Source organism: Leptonychotes weddellii, chromosome 16 (genome assembly GCF_054177405.1).
Source record: "Leptonychotes weddellii isolate Sample4059 chromosome 16, ASM5417740v2, whole genome shotgun sequence".
NCBI classification, from domain to species: Eukaryota; Metazoa; Chordata; class Mammalia; order Carnivora; family Phocidae; genus Leptonychotes; species Leptonychotes weddellii.
The window spans coordinates 27,830,608-27,853,608 of NC_138384.1; the positions used below are offsets into that span (position 1 = coordinate 27,830,608).

General features: G+C 35.6%; 1 protein-coding gene across 1 annotated transcript in view; it reads right to left on the minus strand.

The window, feature by feature from the left end:
- The window catches only part of CHD9 (chromodomain helicase DNA binding protein 9), a 137,542-nt gene that overhangs the window by 45,606 nt on the left and 68,935 nt on the right, over positions 1-23,001 (minus strand). Inside the window, exons 10-19 of the mRNA XM_081807887.1 lie at positions 21,701-21,877; positions 20,253-20,396; positions 19,877-20,132; positions 18,560-18,770; positions 16,117-16,312; positions 13,466-13,633; positions 12,613-12,792; positions 6,099-6,209; positions 682-878; positions 13-212 (exon numbers count right to left, since the gene is read on the minus strand). Of these exons, the coding sequence (XP_081664013.1) occupies positions 13-212; positions 682-878; positions 6,099-6,209; positions 12,613-12,792; positions 13,466-13,633; positions 16,117-16,312; positions 18,560-18,770; positions 19,877-20,132; positions 20,253-20,396; positions 21,701-21,877 (1,840 nt within the window). The remainder of the gene's footprint in view (positions 1-12; positions 213-681; positions 879-6,098; positions 6,210-12,612; positions 12,793-13,465; positions 13,634-16,116; positions 16,313-18,559; positions 18,771-19,876; positions 20,133-20,252; positions 20,397-21,700; positions 21,878-23,001) is intronic.

Sequence of the window (23,001 nt, forward strand, 5' to 3'; positions counted from 1 at the left end):
GAATCTTCTTACCCAGATGATTCTGTAGTTCTCGTGTCTGCCCATCTTCAGTTGGAGTAATGAGATCCCATATGAAGCCTTTAATTTTCTCATCTCCTCGGTAGTGAACAAGGCAATATGCTAAGAGGGCTCGGCAAATTATTTCTATATCATGCTCGTTCAGCTGTCTCTTAAAACGGCCATGAGACAGAATCTCTCTCCATCGGCCCCATCTGGTTAAAAAGGTATATTTACATTAATATTGAGTCAAGTTCTAGAGAAAAAGAGAACTCATGGACAAAAGGCTTAAAAACTGCAAAAAAAACACATGTTGTCATTAATAGGAATTACCTAATAAAGTCCCCCTGCAATCCCCGCAAGTAAAATGCAGAGCCATGGTAGAGTGATTTCGAGTGTATCTTATTCAATAATGGATAACAAGATTATCCATTTTATATTACTAAATATGCAAATCTCAGAACAACAAGGAATTTGACTTCAGTGATACATTTATAATTTACAAATTAAGGATATTCCATCATTCTGCTAATAAATATATGTTAAACATAATAAATTTAGGGAAATTTACACAGATTTTATTGATTCTAACAAGATAAAAAAAACAATACAGAATTTGGTATATGTTTTTTGTAACTTTATATAGCAGACTACTAATAAGAAACATTAAAAACAGTATTTTACCCATAAACTAGAAGATTTTTCTCTACTCTAAAGCATTCAGTTCTTCCATAGCCATTGGAACGGTCACAGGGTCTCCGGAGTTTGGGTTTTTCATCTCCTTCACTTTCGGCTTCAGATAATTCAGCCAATTCATCTTTTGTGGCACTAAAGGGTCTTGTTTGCTTCCTAATTCTTGGAGTGTCAATAACCAAGCTGTTCTGTAAAATTTAACAGCTATTACTTGAAGGTCATTTTACTATTTTGCTTACAACAGTGTCTTTACATTTTCACCTTTCAAATGATACAGAGAATAGAGTAATTATAAAAAGCCAGAAAACAGAAATTACTAACAATTTCTTTTTTTTTTTTTTTTAAACATTTTATTTATTTGACAGAGAGAGACACAGCAAGAGAGGAACACAAGCACGGCGAGTGGGAGAGGGAGAAGCAGGCTTCCCGCCAAGCAGGGAGCCCGATGCAGGACTCGATCCCAGGACCCCGGGACCATGACCTGAGCTGAAAGCAGACGCCTAATGACTGAGCCACCCAGGTGCCCAGAAATTACTAACAATTTCATCAACCTACCAAATCAACTTAAAAATTTTTATATTCCTTTAAAATCCTCATTATCATACACATATAATATTGTGACTTTACAGTCATAGGATGAAAAGAATTTGGTATCTGGCTTTATTATTATTATGAGTTATTGTGTTATGGTTCTATAATAACCATAAAATATATTATTAAACTACATTTATGCATCTTAATTTTCTTTACTTAATTTGTAGTTTAGATTGTTTTCAAGTTTTAAAATAAATAATGCTCAAATAAATCTTTGTAATCTAAGTTTATCCCAAAGATAAATCCCAAAAAGGGGAAATATCCAGGACTGAAAATACTGGTCAAAGGATAGAAGTATTTTTTTAAAAATTTATTTGATTGAGAGAGAGAGAAAGAGAGAGAGCATGCAAGTGCACAAACAGGGGTAGGGGAAGAGTCACAGGGAGAAGCAGACTCCCCACTGAGCAGGGAGCCCGATGCAGGGCTTGATCCCAGGACCCTGGGATCATGACCAGAGCCGAAGGCAGACGCTCAACCGACTGGGCCACCCAGGCGCCCCAGGGATATAAATATTTTATGGATCCAGAGACATGTTTTAGTCTTTTCCAAAAGAGTTATATTAATATACAAAAAGCAAGGTAATAAGTGTATAAAACCTTACCATATTCATTCAGTTTAATTCATTCAAAACAACTTTTAAGTTGATATGCTTTTTACCTTCAATGAAAAGTTTCTAAGTTAGAAAGATATACTTTGAGAATATGTAAAAAGTCTGCTTCTCCTTCAATCTCATCCACTAATTTTAGAACTCATCAATGGATCTTGTCTGCTACAGTTATGGCTGTGGTAGGTCAATGGTAGGATTTTTCTATCTCTTACTCCTTCTGTATTTGTTAATCGGCCTTCTTCAGTAAGAAAGAGTTGTCCCTTTGCCCTGCCCCAGCTTCTTTAAAAACAAAAAAATACCCTAACTGTATTTTTTGAGAAAATTTTCAAACATCTTTTGCCCATAATCTTTTGAGATTTTGATGTGTTTCCTTTTTTTCCCTATTTTTAAAAGATTTATTTATTTGAGAGAAAGTGAGCAAGCAGGAAGAGGGGCAGAGGGAGAGAGAGAATCTCAAGCAGACTCCCTGCTGAGTGCAGAGCCCAATGCTGGACTTGATCCCAGGACCCTGAGATCATGACCTGAGCTGAAATCAAGAATTGGGCTCAACCGACTGAGCTACCTAGGTGCCCTTGATTTTGATGTGTTTCTGATCACCTTATATTAGCTTTCATATAATTAAGATATTAACTTTCATGTACACTTTTGTTATAAGTCTCACCAGTCTCACTGCCTTTCTATTGTCCATTATATACTTCTTAGTCTTATATATTTGGGTATGCCAATCATTTCCTTTGTGATTTCTTTTTAATTTAGAATGTCTTCCCACAAAGTATTTGATAAAATAGAAATCTAGTTTTTCTATTTTTTTCATGCTTTCAAAAAATTTTATTTTGTTGTTTTTTTTTTAAGATTTTATTTATTTGACAGAGCGAGAGTGAGAGAGCACAAGCAGGGGGAGCAGCAGAGGGAGAGGGGGAAGCAGGCTCTCTGCTGAGCAGGGAGCCCGGTGCCGGGCTCGATCCCAGGACTCTGGGATCATGACCTGAGCTGAAGGCAGATGCTTAACTGACTGAGCCGCCCAGGTACCTTACTTGCAAAAATTTTTAAAAAAATTTATCACTAACTGGAGTTTACCTGGTATAGAGTATATCATTATAATGTCCCCCCAGTGCTAACTCAAAGTCCTAATCACGATTATTAAATAATTCCTTTTTCTCTAATACTATTTCTTTATTAAAACTTAATTTGATCTTTTTCTGTTATTTTATTCTTTGTTCTTTATATCTTTTTCTCAGTATCATGCTGTTTTAATTATTGTTCCTTTATAATATTTTAATATGGTTTAACATGTAGTAAACAACTAGTTTGTCTTCTCTGTACTTCATTTTCAGAAAAACTTTAAATTTTTTGGTGAAATATAAATAAGAAAATGTAATTATACAAGCATTAAATGAATACGTGCTTACATAAGTTTATTTATAAATTGCTTAACTCTTCAGGGTAATCTTCAAGGCCCTATGATATGACCCATACCTATGGTCTCTGACCTTGCCTGTCACCTCCTCACTAACTGCCTACATTCTGCCACAATGTCACTTCTATTTCTGGAATACACGGAGCTTATTTCCACCAATGGCTCACTGCCAGCCCCTGTACCTTGAAAGATTTTCCTCATGTCTTTACATTGTTGGCTCTTTCTGGTCATTCAATCTCAGTACAACTGTCCCCTCAGTGACCTCCCCTGACCACCTGATTTCATGCTGTCTCCACACCTCCCAGCATTCTCTACCATTGACTATTCTATCTTCTTCACTCTCTGAAATCATCTTACGTATGTGTTTACTTCTGTCTCACCACCAGAATTCGTAAGCTCTATCAAAGCAGTGGTAGATTTGTCTTGTGCACATGAGCCCTATTGTGAGAAAGGTGCTTGACTTATAGTGTGCATATATGCATAGGAGTGTCTGTAGATCCCCAATATATCCTTTTGAAAAATCATAAACAAATATACTATAAGCATTGTTCTATATCCCCCTCTCCTTTTTTATTTTTTTTTAAAAGATTTTATTTATTTATTTGAGAGAGACACAGCAGGAGGGAACACAAGCAGGGGGAGTGGGAGAGGGAGAAGTGGGGCTGGATCCCAGGACCCTGGGATCATGACCTGAGCCGAAGGCAGACGCTTAACCAACTAGGCCACCCAGGCGCCCCACCCCCCTCTCCTTTTAAATTTAACTGTTTTGGAGGTCTTTATGGGTCAGTAGTACATAGGGATATACATGATTATATTTACTTTTGCATTAAACAGGAATGGATGTATTAATCCTCTGTCATAAGCGATTTAGCTTCAAGTTTTTTTCTAAAACAAAAAAATGTGGCAATGAGCATCACTGTACTATATTATCACTGTACATGTATGACTATTGTTGTAAGACAGGTTCCTAAAAGTGCATTTAATTTTCTTGACAATTCATTTTTCCAGGGGAACTTTAGATATTATCTGGTTATATGAAAAAATTGTTAACATTTTGATTTGGGTTGCATTTCTATGTTTAAAAATTCTTAAGGGCGCCTGGGTGGCTCAGTTGGTTAAGCGACTGCCTTCGGCTCAGGTCATGATCCTGGAGTCCCGGGATCGAGTCCCGCATCGGGCTCCCTGCTCAGCGGGGAGTCTGTTTCTCCCTCTGACCTTCGCCCCTCTCGTGCTCTTTCTCATTCTCTCTCTCAAATAAATAAATAAAATCTTTAAAAATAAAAAAAAAAATAAAAATTCTTAAAATGTTTAAAATATGTAGTTTTCAATTTCCAACTGAGAAATCTTCCAATTAAATTTGATAATTCACTTTATTGAAATCATACACATGTGTCAGTAGGTATACCCCTAAATGTTCTATATCTTTTTTTTCTACTGTGAATAGATGTTTTCTTCCATTATATTAACTGTACTTCTGTTAGTACTGATATTTAAGAAGGCTCATGGCATATTTATCTTTCATCCAGTTAATTCATTAAACTCATTTATTAATTTTAATAATGGCTTCAAGATTCCATTGCTTTTTTAGACATATAAATATGCCATAAACGATGTTTTATAAATATCTTTTCAAATTTACTTATTTGTTTCATATAGAATTACTTATATTTCTGAAACGTATTAAATAGTAATGATTATGTATGGCAGTGGTGTTATTTCTCACTGTAAAATTTTACATTTTAAAAGACTGTTAAAATAGATCCCATGCATCAATGCTTAATATGAAATTCTTTTTATCATTTAGCCATTATCTTGATAATGGATAAGTTCCACAAACATTGATTCCTGTACAATAATTAGACAGGTGTCTTAGGAAGTAAACAGTTATGTTATTATCAGTTCTACAAACTATACTTTAGCTTTTTGGTTCTTTCTTAATTCTCAGGGAAGTTATAAAAGAAACAGTTTAAAAATGCCACTTTCTTGGGGCGCCTGGGTGACTCAGTCCTTAAACATCTGTCTTCGGCTCGGGTCATGGTCCCAGGATCCTGGGATCGAGCCCCGCATCGGGCTCCCTGCTCCGCGGGAAGCCTGCTTCTCCCTCTCCCTCTGCCCCTGCTTGTGTTCCCTCTCCTGCTGTGTCTCTGTCAAATAAATAAATAAAATCTTTAAAAAAAATAAAAATAAAAATGCCACTTTCTTGACTGCTTTTTTCCCTCCTTTTATATCTGACTGGATCATCATTAATGGGGACAGACTCTAAGAAAACAAAGTTAAAGAGCAAAATCAAAGTAACTGATGATTTAAAGATATTTTAAAAACTGAAAAACAGGGCGCCTGGGTGGCTCAGTTGGTTGGGCGACTGCCTTCGGCTCAGGTCATGATCCTGGAGTCCCGGGATCGAGTCCCGCATCGGGCTCCCTGCTCGGCAGGGAGCCTGCTTCTCCCTCTGACCTTCCCCCCTCTCATGCTCTCTCTCTATCTCATTGTCTCTCAAATGAATAAATAAAATCTTTAAAAAAAAAAAATTGAAAAACATTATAATTTTAAGAATATAAATATCCACACTTAAACTTTCCCTGTATTACCACCTATCATGGCAGATATCAGAGATATTAAATTGAAGCAGTGTCTGGCTCAATAGGTGCTCATTCTAATACCCCACATCAATTTATTTATGCAGATAAATTTATTTCAGTAATTACACAGTTGAATACCTTAAAATATTACAATAATATTACCAAAGTATCCCAACACGTAACTTTTTTTTAAAGGGAAAGAAATACTTACTCTTCCACTGATGGCATCTATATCTATTTCTGCCTTCTTAGCCCACTTTTGCCAGAAGTTGGGATCATCTAAGGAAATATCTGTCCGATTCCCAGATGCCACAAAACTTGCCTGAAATACATAATGGCAGTTTCTTAAAATGTTATGAAGCTTAGAGGAAAATCTATCACAGTATATTTACAACATTATCTCTTTACATTTACTGGGGATAAAATCTGAATTCAGCATACACACATACATTCAAAGGATGTTCCAAATGGGATCGCCTGAGACGGAGCACAGCATCTGCTCAAGGCAAAAGGCTCACCTAATTAAGAAATTAGGTTAGAACAAGAATTTCAAACCTGCAGGGGCACCTGGGTGGCTCAGTCGTTAAGCGTCTGCCTTCGGCTCAGGTCATGATCCCAGGGTCCTGGGATCGAGCCCCGCATCGGGCTCCCTGCTCAGCGGGAAGCCTGCTTCTCCCTCCCCCACTCCCCCTGCTTGTGTTTCCTCTCTCACTGTGTCTCTCTCTGTCAAATAAATAAAAAACAAAATCTTTAAAAAAAAAAAAAAAGAATTTCAAACCTGCTTGCCCTATACAGTTCATTTTCTGGTATACTACTTTATTTCTATCACATTTTTAGATAGATATGCCTCCTAAGGAAAATTTAATACAGGATATGAGAAAAAAGTCACTGTCTTTACATTAAAAATATTTTTCCTTACAACAAAAATACTGCATAGTCATTGTAAAAATTTAAGGATTATAGAGGAACAAAAGAAAATGTAACTGATTTACTTTCTTAAATACTGTAGAAATTATACAGTCTTTTGTTGGAGCAAACTTTAGATATCATAGCTCAACACTGGAACTTACAAATAACCATTATTTGCAACTTTAGTTCCTGAAAATATAAATGCCACTTGAAAGAAAGTCATCAAAGTGCTTTATAAAAATGAAATAAGCAGTGAAGATACATGGTGCTTTAAAAAAGAAAAGAGCCTGAAAAATGCATGGTAACACTTAAAGAATTAAAGGGAAGAATATAGTCACATAATTTTCAAAAGAGAATATAATTGGTAAATGGCTTTAAGATAATGCCTAATTATCTGGGATATAATCAAATGATTAAAATCTTCATTAAAAAACCCATCTTGATGGAATTTTAAAATGCAGAAAATTACACATTAAAGAGATAATAGAACGGCTATAAGCAAACAAGCCATTTATGACATTCAAGAAGTCTGAAAGTTTGAACACTGGGAAATTGATGATATGAAGGAATTACTGATTGAGATTATGACCTGAGCTGAAATCAAGAGTGGGATGCTCAACTGACTGCATCACTCAGGTGCCCTGATAATTTTATTTTTATTATTTTATTTTAATTTAAAATATTTTATTTGTCAGAGAGAAAGAGAGAGAGACAGAGAGAGCAGCAGGCAGAAGAAGTAGTCTCCCTGCTCAGCAAGGAGCTTGTGTATAGCAAGTGTTGAAATATTATAAATGTTAAAAATGTGCATTTTGCTGGCATTTTTATGAAACAGAAGTGTGGAAATAAATGTTTTAATGAAATGAATTTAAATTTCCTTTTTTTTTTTTTGCTTGCTCTAAACTATAGCTTTAATATTGTGAAACTACTAAAAATAGGAATTTTTTTTTTTAAATAGTAATTTTTAATTTGTTGAACTGATGAGTGTGGTAGGGTGAGTAATAGTTCCCAAAGATATTTAGTTCCTAATTCCTGGATCCTTGTGAATGCTTATGGCAAAAGGGACTTGGCAGATGCGATAAAGTTAATAATTTTTAAAATGGGGAGATTAGCCTGTATTATACAGGTGAGGCCTAAATATAATCACAACTGTTCTTCTAAGAGGAAAGGAGGTAAAAGGCTATGTGACAACAGAAGCAGAGACTGGAATAATATGGTCACAAGCCACGAAATGCAGGCACTTGAAAAAGCTGGAAGAGATAACAGACAGATTCTCCCCTGGAGCCTCCAGAAGAAACCAGCCCTTCTGACACCTTGAGTTTTAGCACCGTAAGTCTCATTTTGGACTTCTGACATCCAGAACTATAAGAGAATAATTTGTGTTGTGGTGATTTGCTACAGTGGCAACAGGAAATAATACAATGAGACACCTCTTAATGATAAACCACTGATTATAAAAACTTATATCCAACTTAGGCTAACTAGCTTAATAAAATGAAAAGTAGTAGCCATCATCATCGGCATAAAAGTACCTGATGACAATCAAAGTGTTATGACTGAGTATAAGGAACAGACATTTAACTTTACTCAAGTTAATTCCTAAACCATCAGGGGACTTCTATTTGTTAATTCAGAAATGAATTTCTCATAAATGAAGACATATGACATCCATACTTTCAAATCAAAACACTGAAAAGTTCACTGAAGTTCACAGGGTTTTATTTTATATTACAGTTTCATTTCATATATAGTTTCATTGATACATGCTTCTTGAGATTTAACAGATCTGGCAAATGAGCATCTGCTTTACATGAGCATTTAATATGAAAAGCCATTAAAGGAAAACAATTAGATTTTTGAAGTCTAGCTTATGGTTGCTAACCTTAAAAAAATTCTATGTTGCAGTAGATAATTGCTTTTATTCTGCTACCAGATAACTGCTGATAATTAAAATAATTTACCTGGAAGAAATTATACTTCACAATTCAATAGCTCTTGTTATATTCATTATAAGAAACATGATAAATTTATTTTTCAAATAAAATAAAAAATATTGGGACACCTGGGTGGCTCAGTCGGTTAAGTGGCTGCCTTCGGCTCAGGTCATGATCCCAGGGTCCTGGGATTGAGCCCTGCATCGGGCTCCCTGCTCAGTGGAGAGTCTGCTTCTCCCTCTCCCTCTGCCTGCCTCTCTGCCTACTTGTGCTCTCTATCTATCTGTCAAATAAATAAATAAAATCTTAAAAAAAAAAAATTCTAAATAATTCTAGATGCTATTGTTAAATGACATATAACCTATTTTCAAGATGACTTCCAAAATTCTCAAGGACCGTAATGAATTAATGCCTACAGAAATAAAATGCCTGTTGTAGAAGATGTCATCAAGTACAGGTATATTGATTACTTCCAAATGTTAAATCTTAATATCCCAATTCCTCTAAAAGTATTTTTCTTTAAATGTTTTCCCTCAATCATTATATCCTTTTATTATTTACAAGGGAAGACTTTTTAAATACAGAAGTCCATCTTCCTACATCAGAACGTAGCAGAAGATAGCGGGTGTCGCGGAAGGGCACTTACAAATAAGAAATCCACTTAAGCCTGATACACAGACTGCTTTGTTTTTGTGAATTAAGCAATTCAAAGTCTTGTTCTCTACCAGAAAATAAAGAAGTCAGACAAGAAAATATTCTCTTTCCAGGATCCACCTGATTGCCCTTATGATAAAATATCTCAAAACAAGGTTTAGGTGATAGAACCACTTATAAATGAAGCTACCAATAATGAGTTGTACTTGATGGATATGTACTAAGTCTAAATAGATAGTCTTATTATGTACTCTGCTCCATATATATGGCTTTTTATAAAAAACTATTTGATAATGCAAAGAAACAAATTGGAATTAACTTCATTTATCCAAACCACTTACAACAATTAAGCATAGAGGAAGTCTTTGGAAATTCCAGGCACAGTATAAAATACTATCAGCTTTGCATGTTCGGTGCCACTGTATGGTGGTGCCATATTCTAATATGCCAAATGTCCACTATATAGTGGCATTCGCTCGCAACTGTGGAAATGAACAAATTCCAAGACAACTGCAGGCCAACTCTCTGGACCTCTTCATCGACTGAAGTACCTCTTCAGTCAGCCCTCTTTTCAAATACAAGTTACTCCGTGGTCTGAGGGTTTTTCAAATAGAAATTTAAATGCTTAAGTATTTCATATTCTTAACAGCACAGCTGGTTATGATTAGAGTATACTTGAATAAAATAATACTCATATAGCACTTTACTGTAAAGTAGAAAAGGCCAAGCAAGATTATGACGCTCTCCTCTTTAAAGACAAGAATCTTAAGGGTTAATTGTCCAAGGTCACTCAGCTTATGAGTCAGAATTCAAACTCTGGTATTCTGGCTTTCCATAATGATTCTCACTGACACTGTAAATGAGGAAGCTTTGGAGTCACCTGTGGTCATTAAACACTTTACACATGTCTACATTAATTAAAATAGAAAAAATCTTTAAGGAGAGTATCTCTAGGCACAGCATAACCAACAAAGGTGATTTCTGTACTATCTGTACACAGTGTGTTGACAACCTGGGTAGAGCCAAGGAATCCCAAGAAAGCAAGATTTCTCATGAAAGAAGTTAAGAGTCCAATCGTGACCAGTTGTAGTTTTCAGCCTTATACTTCTGCAGTATTCCTTTTGTTTCCACAATACTACTTTCTTCTGATTTATTCTCTGTGAACTCTCAAATCTGTATCTGTATCCTAGGCAACTCTCCTGGGCACCTCCTACTTGGATTCCCTGTAAGTGCCACAAATACAAAAGCCTCCAGTATTTTGTTTTCTCCACATAAACTTCCTTCTCTTGCATTCTCTATCTTACTTAAGGATTCCATGACCCTCCTAGGTATTTGAGCCAGAAATCTTCAAGTCCTTTTTGACTCCCCCTTCCATACATTTCTAACTGGTCATCAACTGCTATTGATTCAAGTGGTGCTCCACTATCCCAGTTCACCCATCATATCTGATATAAGCCTCTTACCTGGTATCCCTGCCTCCAGTTTTTCTCCTTTCAAACTCATTCTCTACGCTGTTGCTAGAGTTAAACTCCTAAACTGCATTCATTATGTCCATTTTCTGCTTGAAGGGATTTAAAAGCTTTTTAACTGCCTCAGGATCAAGTTCAAATTCCTCAAAATGGAATTTTTTTCGAGCCCTTCACAATTTGGGTCCCTAATCCTTTCATTTTCATCTCCATTTAATTCATCCTGTGCATCTATACATGCCTGTGCCATATTCCTTGAAATCTTCCTTGTAGTTTAGGAACCCATGACTCATTTCTTTCTCTTTTTTTTTAAGATTTTTATTTATTTATTTGAGAGAGAGAGAATGAGAGAGAGCGAGTACATGAGAGGGGGGAGGGTCAGAGGGAGAAGCAGACTACCTGCCGAGCAGGGAGCCCGACGTGGGACTCGATCCCGGGACTCCAGGATCATGACCTGAGCCGAAGGCAGTCGCTTAACCAACTGAGCCACCCAGGCGCCCCACATGACTCATTTCTGTGACTCTCCTTGTAACACAATGAAATACACGCTTCCTTCAAGACTCAGCTCAGACGTGAATTTCTCTGCAAAGGCTTTCCTGATTCTCTGGTTCTTCTATTTTATGCAAAATTAATCATTTTCTTCTTTACTTTTTTTCAGCAACTAGAATCCTCTCATTCTAGTATCCCCAGCATATAGCAAAGTACCTGACACATGATTTCATTAGTTTGCTGAATGAATGCAAGAGAAAAATTTTCACTGGAAGATGGATACTACTTTGGGTGTATTGTCTATACTACCTGCTCTAACACAGAGTTCTCCATGAAGATAAAGAAAGACTTCTGGAGTGGAAGTGGAGAGGGGGATACAGAAAGGAAGTGAAGAGGAAGAGAGAAAACCTGTATGAAGCAGTGCAGGTGACACAGAATATTGCAATAAGAAACTCTTCAAGTGATGGAGTGCCTGGGTGGCTCAGTCGTCGAACGTCTGCCTTCGGCTCAGGTCATGATCCCAGGGTCCTGGGATCGAGCCCTGCATCGGGCTCCCTGCTCCGCAGAAAGCCTGATTCTCCCTCTCCCACCCCCCCCTGCTTGTGTACCCTCTTTCGCTGTCTCTCTCTCTCTGTCAAATAAATAAATAAATAAAATCTTTAAAAAAAAAAAAAAAAAAAAGAAACTCTTCAAATGAATACAAGATACAGGTTTACCCCATATCTCTTTGTTAAAAAAGAGGGGGGGCGGTGAATATAAAGGCAATTAGTAAACTTTTGAAATGTTTTCCCAAAATAAGGTAGAGTTATTAATACTTCCTTTCCCAAAACACAAATTTCGTTTTACCCTCCCTAAATTAGATTTAAGTATTTATTAGAAATCCTTTCTCTTCTTCAAGTACTTTAAATTATAGTCAGTTAATGTAAGATGATTTAACTTCCTACATTATTACTCACATCTTACTCAGGCTTCAGCATATATGTTCTTTAATTTCTAAACATTTTAAATGTTCTACTCTGATTAATGCATAGAACTATTTCCAGTTATTACACTTACTCCATTTCACTAGGATCAGAAGAGTACATGTGAAATTTGATATCAGAGGTCAGAAAAAAAAAATGAAGGAAAAGAATATATTACCTTCTGCTTTTTAAAGCTAATTCGCTTTATTTAAACATTAAGTAGATATTCTGCAAATAATTAATAGACTAAGAGAGGGAAATTTTTTTAGTCATAAACATTACTAGTATATTTATAAAATATCATTCACTGTTACCTTGGCAAACGTTGACCCACGTCCTTCTGACTCAATTGTAATAGTTTTTGTCCGACGTAGTAAAATTTGATCTATATCCTCCTCACAGAATTTAGAGCCTTCATCTTCTTCCTCCATAATGGCACCATATGCACCTCTTCGAAGCAGATCTTCTATTTCTTTTTTGGAAAGCTGTTGAATCTAAAGAGAAAATAATTTTGGTAACAGTATTATTTTGAAGTTCCTAAAATGAGAAAGCATCCCTAAAAATTTTCAAAGTCACGGAGTCAGGTTTAAACTGCATTTGGGGTTTATGATATATATACAAGAGGGAATTCTCTGAAAGAATACACTGAAGTTGTTGACTTCTTTCTTATTATCTTTAAAGTAAAATTTGCCATGTGCCTCTAATAGCTTCAGTTACGACAAAGCCTATGGGGCAGGTAACCTCTCAAGGTTCTTTTTAGTACTAGGATTCTATAGCTGTTGCAAGCATAAGATATAAGACAATGATCTTGAGTGGAAAAAATGCCAAAAAATATCACATAAAACAAAACAAAGCCAATGCCAGTAGTCTGACACACACAACAATTTGAAAAGCTGTTTACAGAAATAATGCAGAAAAATTCACAAATTCTGTTTTGCTATGCCATGATACAAACATCCTAAAAGCAGAGCAAATAAGTTCGGCCTTGAAAACGGTCTTAGAATTCACAAGCATTAACTAAATATAGGTCTATTCTGAAATGCCTCCTTATGTGAAAGTATCTATAGTGTTCAGTATGGATCAAAATTAAATGATATACTACCTGAAGTTAAAATTAAATGCAAGTAAGAACACAAACACTTCAAAGTGAAAAGAAAATATACATACACCACCAACATTACTTTCTCTTCCGCTCATGCTCTGTAACACAGCCTTATCTAGACCCAGCTTCAGACTGGCTCGGTCAAACATCTCTCTCTCATATGAGTTACGAGTTACTAGTCGGTAGACTTTAACTGCTTTATTCTGACCGATTCTGTGGCAACGAGCTTGGGCCTATAAAAAATAAAGTTATAGATTCAATTTTTTTTACAAAGTAGCACAAAAGGGATTACACAAAAAGCATTTAACAACAGACTATCTCAATGGAATATAAAAGTATGAAAGAATTTTTAGAAACTCTTGCTACTGAATTAGCTCTAACCTTTTTCTGGAAATTAAGGTAGTGCTTACTAAAATGAGAAATGACTTCACAATCAGCAGTAAGTTAAAATTTAAGCTTATATTTCAGAGAATATGAATCCATGAAGAATTAATGTTTTTTAAAGAGGGTATCATCAAGATAACTTTAGACAGGAATGTAAACTCTATGAACAGATTATTTTTAGCTGCTGGCAACTCAACCTTTAAACTTAAAACATAACCCTGAATTTCTCAAGTTTTTTCTACTACATTATTAACAAACTTTTCAATACATTTTAGTTAAGCTGGGTAATTTGGAGGGGGATAAAAACTTAAGGTGAGTATCTCTGGAGACATAATTTTACTTACACAAAGAAAGAACTAGTTAGTTAATATGCATACATATTGGAAGTAGAGACCTCAGAAATTACATAAGAACTTTGTTATTATTTTTTTTTTTTCAGAGAGGGGGAGAGGGGGAGAGAGAGAGAGAGACAGGGAAAGGAGGGAGGGGCAGAAGAAGAGGGACAGAGAAAATCTTAAGCAGGTTCCACGCCCATCGTGGAGCCTGAGGCTCGATCCCACAACCCTGAGACCACGACCTGAGCTGAAATCAAGAATGGGACACTTGACCGACTGAGCCACCAAGCGCCCAAGCCACCAAGAACTTTATATTTTACCTTGGGGTTCTGCAAAACTTAAAATTTATGTTTTAAATTTAGACTCTAAAGGTTCCAAGGAATCAGTGGTCTTTCTCCCAAATTGTTAATCACCTTCCCATTATCTTCAGAAGACTAAATTATAAATTGTGGCTTTAAAATTTATAGGTGGCATTGATGCTATACTCTTTGCTGACATTTTTACTCTATCATATATACCCTTTGTGCTCTTTACAACTCAGAACTGTGCATGAACAACCTTGCTCCGGGTCTAGGGAAAGTATAAGAGGCCAAATTTTTCATTAGTCTATGAAGACTAGATCTACATTAGCAGTAAGTAGGAAAAAACAAGTGAGAAGAAGAAGTTGGGGAATCTGATACAGTTTTTCCAGTTCCTCCTCAGGTTCTATCATGTGATTTTATTTTAGATTAACTTTTAGAACATGAAATGTGCTGCAGGCAGTGTAAGCATAAATATGCATCCAAAAGGCAAATATAATTTGGGTTTATCCTAGAGATTGGTAAACTACACCCTGTGGACCAAATCTGGCCTGCCAACTATGAATGGTTTTTATACTTTTAAGGGACCATAAACACAACAAAGCACATGTGGCAGAGACCTTATGTAATCCACAAAAGCTTAAAATATTTACTAAATGGCCTTTTACAGAAAGAGTTTGTCCCTGGTTTAATCTATTAATTTTGGATCTTTGACATTTTGAACTACATTACATATAGTTACACAAATGAGAGGTTAAAACCTTATTTTTTTTTATTAAGTCAGGTATATCTCAATAACAATTTACGATATTTGGTATTATAACTACTTAAAGTACTAATATTAATTGCAATACAATAAAGACTACCATGAACAATCAAAGAAGAATTTCTCTTGATCTTTATGTTCTCATATCTTTCCTAGATGCTTATCTTCTGCAAACTTTGATGCTACTTCATCACTCTACTAATATTAATATTCCTGTTTCTATGAGGTCCAAGTACTGTCTTAACTTAGATGTATATCTTAAATTTTTACAGTATTTCATAAAAAGGCAGAGTCTATTAGGTCATAATTCCATGCAGACGATATTATATGATGACTGAGGAGATGAAATTAGGATAAGTGCTTATTTTTCAGAAAGATTCTGAAATTTTTATTTATTATAAAGAAGTTATTCTTTTAAAAAAAGATTTATTTGAGAGAGAGAGAAAGGGAGGGAGAGAGAGAGAGAGTGCATGTTGGAGCATGTGGGGCAGGGGAAGGGCAGAGCAAGAAAGAAACTCAAGTGGATTCCACACTGAGTGTGAAGCCCAAGGTGGGGCTCGATCTCACCACCCTGAGATTAGGACCTGAGCCGAAACCGAGAGTCAGACACTTAACCAACTGAGCCACCCAGGTGCCCCACAAAGAAGTCATTCTTAAAGCTTAGGCCTTTCTCAAATTTACATAATATACTTCAAACAAATATGGTACTCAAGTAGATAAACCTACTTAGAAGATACATGATCTAAATAAGTATATTTTATTGTCATTAAATTAAAATTAAGATAATTTAATCTATTTTATTTGGCAGAGATATTTCTTAGGGGAACATACTTGTTGGTTTGTTCAGATAAAAATGAAAGAGGTGGAGTATCAAAAACAGTTCTAGGAATGACAAAAGAAATTTAATTCTTTCAGCCAAGCAATGTATTTACCTGCAGGTCATTCTGAGGATTCCAATCAGAATCAAAAATTATACATGTATCAGCAGCAGTTAGGTTGATGCCCAACCCACCAGCTCGGGTACACAGAAGGAAAACAAATCGATCTGAATCAGGTTTACTAAATCGATCTATAGCAGCTTGTCGAAGATTCCCTCTGACTCTTCCATCGATTCGCTCATATAAATATCTATCAAATGAAATGTCATAAATTTAGATGAATATAATGAAAATAAAGACACACTCTATCAAATGTAAAGTCAGTCTCCTTGCAACATTATGTTTACTATAAAATTAAGAAGCAATATCATCCCAACTAGTTTCTGTGGTTTTATAATTCTCGGTGTTGGTGGTAGGGAGGAAATACAAAGTAATATAAAGATACAAAATCTTTGCATTCCTGGTGTATAGGTAAAATGCCATCACAATGAATATCATTTTCAGAAGTTGGAATAAAAAAACACGCAAAAACTACCTTGCTGATCTCATTATATAATGACTTTTTTTTTTACAAAAAGCAAAGACCTTCATAAAACTTCAAGAAGCCTACCAGTATTTCCGTCTCAATCATGTTAATCTCTCAAGATACACTTTTTTTTTTAAAGATTTTATTCATTTATTTGAAAGAGTGAGAGAGAGCGAGAACAAGAGAAAGGACAAGTGGAGGGGAGGGGTAGAGGGAGAGGGAGAAGCAGACTCCCCACTGAGCAGGAAGCATGACATGGGGCTCAATCCCAGGACCCCTGGATCATGACCTGAGCTGAAGGCAGACACTTAACTGACTAAACCACCCAGGCACCCCTCTCAAGATATACTTGATTGTAAACTGTATAATCTATCAAGGGCAAACTAGAATACTATTTTTTTTTTCAAGATTTTATTTATTTATTTGACAGAGAGAGAGACAGCAAGAGAGGAAACACAAGCAGGGGGAGTGGGAGAGGGAGAAGCAGGCTTCCCGCTGAGCAGGGAGCCCGATGCGGGGCTTGATCCCAGGAACCTGAGATCATGACTGAGCCTAAGGCAGATGCTTAACAACTGAGCCACCCAAAAGCCCCCAGAACACTAATTTTTTTTCCAACTTTTTAAATAAGTGCTTATTGAAGGATCTGAAAATAGTAATTAAGGCTTTTTACCTCATTTAACAAATTTTCAAGATATTAACAATATTTGAAACATTAAGAATTTACTTAAAAAAATCCAGTTTTCTAGATCATTCCAAAACATGCTGTAGAATGCCAATTCTTTAGAGTCATTACTGTTAAGCAGTTAACTTTTAACTTCTTTTATCTTTCCTCATTTATGTAAAATTCAGAAACTGATAGACATTAATAAAATTAAAATATATAAAAATTCAGGAATTAGAAGAGGAATACACAGGATATTTACCACTCCTCTTCTGGTTCAAGACACTTCTTTACACATATAATTTATTAGAGTTTCAGAAGGAGCTCACTGTTGTCTCCAGTACCTATGAAATGGGATGTGACTTCTAATAATGTGACATTAAAGAAATTTGGGGTTTTCCATGAAATTCATCTTTATCTTACAAAGTTCTTTGTATCAGGAGATAAGAAGTAAGAATAACTATTTTTAGGAATACTGCAATCTTATCTTCCTTCTTATATGATATGCATTGAGAATAATATACATTTTGGAATTAGACTAAAAGAGTAGAACACTGACACTAAAAACAGAACTAGAAATAAATAAAAAAATGAACTGCACAATTTCTGATAATCTAAATTAGTACAGACCTTTACTTATGTATAAGAGTCAAAATCTGCTGAACCAAAATCTACAGCTACATCTTTAGATTCCCTTTTAGAGTAATATGTTGGTATCTGGACCACTAATGTTCTGAGAAAGTAACCTACGATAAATATCCTATTTATCTAGATACTAATTAAGACAATACTGAAGACTATCTTATTGTCATGCACCAAAAGAAAACCCCACATTAAACAAATGAGAAAAGACTGAAAGCATGAACAGGTGTCAAATGGTATATGGTAAGAGTCAAAGTGCAGCAAGTTCAGGTTCTAATGACAATAATGAAAGATCTGAAAAGGTACTGAACCACTTTTTTTATTTTTGAAGATGGTTATAAGTTCATTTAAAGTGTCATTACTGGATGATTTACAAATCAAGTAAAACGGACACTAATAAACCCATTCCTAGGTCAACAAATACTTGTCAATTTACAAAGTTTTCTTAATCAGTCTCCTTAGCTCCACCTACTGTTTGCAACATACGAAGGTTAGAACACCTGACACATAATCCTAAACTATCTTTACTCAAATGTAAATGGGCTCTTACCTAGATAAAGAGAAAGATGTGCATAAAGATGGGTTACAGTACAGTGATGCAAAATCCTTAATAGCATATATTTAGTGTAATTCACAGTATAATTCAGTAGATGAATCATATGCCTTACCTTTTATGAATGAGATAATCTTCCAGGATGTCAAGGCAGCGTACCATCTGAGAGAAGATGAGCACTTTATGACCTCCGGCTTTCATTTTGGGAAGCAATTTATCAATAAGGACCAATTTACCAGCAGACTGGATCATTGCTTGAAGATGAAAATCAGAAGCAGCTGGATTATATGTATCTCTAAATTCTCCAAGTATTTTCTCCTCAGCACCTGTCAAAGAAACATGAAGATATAGCATCAATGCACAGACGCAGGAAATCCCAGTTGCTTTCTTTTTAAAAAAATTGGAATTAGTGCTCCTCTGTGCTTCTGTAACACATTAAAATTTTCTGATGACAGGTACAGTGTTTTTATTAGAATTATTTATGTTTGTGGCTAAACACCCATCAACATCAGACTATAATTCCATTGAGGATGTGGACAATGTCTTAAAGCATCTTTTTGTCTCTCCAGACCTCTGGCATAATGCCTTATACAAATTTACGTTTGATAAATGTTTAATGAATGCTATTAGGGAAGGAATTAATGAAAATGTGGTTCTAACCTACATGAGTAAACATATATTTTTAAACAAACATCTATTATTTAAACACCAATACAACAGTGATCATCACTGAAGGGTGATCATAATTAATCTTGATGTGTCTATGGGTATCCTGCTGGCCATCGAAACAAGGAAACAAGGACAATTAAAAGGGAAGTCAAGTTATAGGTCTTTGTGATGCATACTTCCTCCAGAGAGTCTAATCAGCATTAAAGGCTCTCTACCTTCTCTCCACTCATCTGGTCATTAAAGAATAACAGTATTGCAAGAGAGTGAGTTATAGGGCTAAGAAACCACATGTCCTGGATAAAGATGGGAGTATATTCTCAGGAATGAGTGAAATGATACACAGAGAGAACACTAGCAAAGAACCTAACAAGACCTTAAAAAGTAACATTACTATAGCCCAAAAGCTGAGACACTAACCGGAGACCTGGACTGGAAAGAGACCAAGGAGGAAAAAAAAGGAAATCCAGAGGCCCAAAGGTAGACTTTGTTGCCTTTGCCCAGGAGGAGGATTCAACTGGAGAAGGAATTCCAGTCGCCATTAGACTGAATGCAAGTCCTGCTCCTGTAACTTGGCATGTGATTGATCATGAGGCACCCTGATTCTGAAACACCTGTACCCCCTCAGAGCACCAGACTGGGGAGTTGGAGCATCATTGCCTTTCCTTGTAACAGCCACTGCAGCCGTAGTGGGTTTTTTTATTTTTTTAATTCATGAGTATTTGTTCAAAGACGTAAGTATTTGTTTGCAATCCTTTCTAGCTACCTTTGATAAGATATGGATGATTACAGCACTTCCTGAGCTCCATCATGGTATTGACCAAGTTAGGGACATTAGTCTGCCCTGCTCCTTTGGATAAAAATGAGAAGTTTTTCTCCAAAATAGCCCGGTAGTATTTCTTCTGAATGTTAGTAAGTTCCACTTCAATGATGGTTTCTTCCTTTGGTGCCAGCTTCTTTTCCACATCTTCTTTCAATCGTCTCAACATCATCGGCTTCAGAATTGCCTGAAGTTTCTGCACCTGCATAAGAAAATGATGAAAAGATACATAACATGTATGCGCATGCAGTTACAAACTCACATACACAATCACAGTGATAAGAGGTTTGATGCACTTCTTTACAAAGACCAATGAGGATACCTGTTCCTCTGTTTTCAGATCCCCAAATTCTTGCATAAATGTTGATTCAGAAGGAAACCTTAGAGGTTCCAAAAAGTGCAGAAGACTGAATAGTTCTTCTACTGTATTTTGGAGAGGTGTGCCAGTCAGAAGCACCTTGTGTTCCTACATAAAGCAAGAATAATTCATGTCAAACACCACAGACTAAAGTTATATGAAAGCTGATGTAGGTTATTAAATGTTCAGTGTTTCAAAAGCAAGTATTTTTCTAACCATAGTTTTCAAGAGTCAACTCAAAGTACATCTCTACTCATGAATCTTCATTAATTTACTTTCCCAATCGCCTTTTAAAAACTCTGTATCATTCTTGTAATACCTCACTTTGCATGCTATTTTTACCTATTCAAGAATGCTTTTAAAAGAAAAGTTCCAAATAATTAAGCATATTTTGGATTTTCTCAAAGAAACAGACCTTTCAAGAACAAAGAAGGTATTTGTTTCTTTTATACATAACAATTCTTGATATGGTAATTTGTATACAAAATGGTTCTCATTCTTTATAATTTGGCTAACCATCACTTGACTTTTCACACAAGAATGATTCTCAAATCATTAAGGCTATAATATGAAGAGCTGACTGGAATATGCTTCTATACTAGATGTGCATTACAAATTAAACATAATAGTAATAGGAAATAAATATTTTTAATGATAGTACAAATTATCACTTAAAATTTAATAATATCTCTAAATTCCTAAGCTAAATATTTCTATATGTATGTGTGTATCTGCATATGTATGTGTATACCGATAAACGTTTAGTCTAGAAAGATACACACCAATCTGTAAATATTGGAGTGGGGAGTGGAACTAGGGGTGGGCATCGATAGAAAGGGAGTAAAAAGGGGCGCTTCAATGTTCTGCATATTGGAGTTATTTGTTCAAGTGCTCATGTACTAATTCTGTGATTGTAATTAAATGAAAATGTTAAAAAATGCAAAAGACTGATTTGAAATAAGCAAACACATTAGTAAGAAGATCACTTTTAAAAATCCCATTTATTGGGCGCCTGGGTGGCTCAGATGGTTAAGCGTCTGCCTTCGGCTCAGGTCATGATCCCAAGGTCCTGGGATCGAGTCCCGCATCGGGCTCCTTGCTCAGCAGGGAGTCTGCTTCTCCCTCTCCCTCTGCCTCTCCCCCTGCTTGTTCTCTCTCTGTCTCTCTCGCAAATGAATAAATAAAATCTTTAAAAATCCCATTTATTAATTATAAACAACATATGCTGAGTATGTGGAATTTTTTTCCTTAGTAATTAAAAGAAAACAAAACACAACAAAACTCAATTACCACAGATAAAAATCGGATACACACTCTAAAAAGGAGTTTAGCATTAGCTCTCTGCCTCTATCTGACCTTTCACTATGTAGCTAAGAAATGGCATTAAGTCATAATAATGATAAGTTACTTACCAGATTCATGAGTTTCAGACCTTCTAGAAGTTTACAATTTTTATTTTTTAACCTATGTGCTTCATCAATAATCACACATCGCCATTCAATTGCATTAAGCTCTCCACAGCCACCAAGAATCATTTCAAAAGTGGTGATGATGGCTTGGAATCTGTAAGCTCCTCGAATGATACGCCCCTAGAAATTTATTATCAAATACAATAATTTGCTAGAATGTCATCACAATTTTTAATTCCTGTCAAATAGCATAAAAATACATCTAATGACATCTGCTATAAAACATTTTCCACTGGAATTTTTATACATGCATACACTCCCTTTAGATGAGGAATTTTAGCATTAAAACTGTATTAAATTGTAGTGTTTTCAAGAATAATGTAAAAAATTGTGCCAAACACAATATAATTATATTCAAATAAGTATTCTCTGATAAAATGTTTTATACTTTTTAAGAGTTATAGTAACAATTTTAGATCCAGAAAGAAATGACCATTACAAAATCTGGACAATGAAATTTCAGTTTTAATGTTTATTAATTTTTTCCATGAGTTTACACATACAATGGAAAATAAATAGTTACTATCAAAATTAGCCACCTGCGTAGTTTATTCAGCAAATATTTATTGAGTGTCTATGTGCCAGACTCTGTTCTAGATGCTGGAGATACAGCAATACACAAAACAGACAAAAATAATTCTCCAAGTGGAACTTACAGTCCAATGTTTCAAATGCAGAACATAGCCGTTAAGAAAAAAAAGCAAATTAAAAAAAAAGGTTAGAAAGTGATAAGGGCTGTGGAATAAAATAAAACAGGAATAAAGAATAAGTATGGGGTCGGAGGTGACCACTGCAATTTTATGGATTGGCTGGGAGGCCATTACTGAGAAGTGACATTGGAGCAAAGTCCTGAAGATGAGGGAGAAAGCCAGGTGATACCTAGAGATCTAGAACAGAAAGCATTCTTGGAAGAAGTAGCAAGTGTGAAGGCCCTAAAGTGGGAGTATCTATGGCAGTCTTCACATAGTAAGAATGCCAGAGAAGTTGAAACCCACTGAGTCATGGAGGGGACGAAGCTGTACTGGAACTTGAAAGTATGCTAAGAACTGGCTCCTTTTCTGAGCAAGAAGCTACTGGAGGGTTGTGAGACAGGAAGTGCCATGATTTGACATGTATTTTAAGAGTCCCTTTGGCTGCTGTAGTGAAAATAGTCTGAAAGAGGCCAAGGACAGATCACGGAGACCAATTAAGGGACTGTTGTAGTAATCCAAGCAAGAGATCATCACTGGAAGTCATGAGAAGTA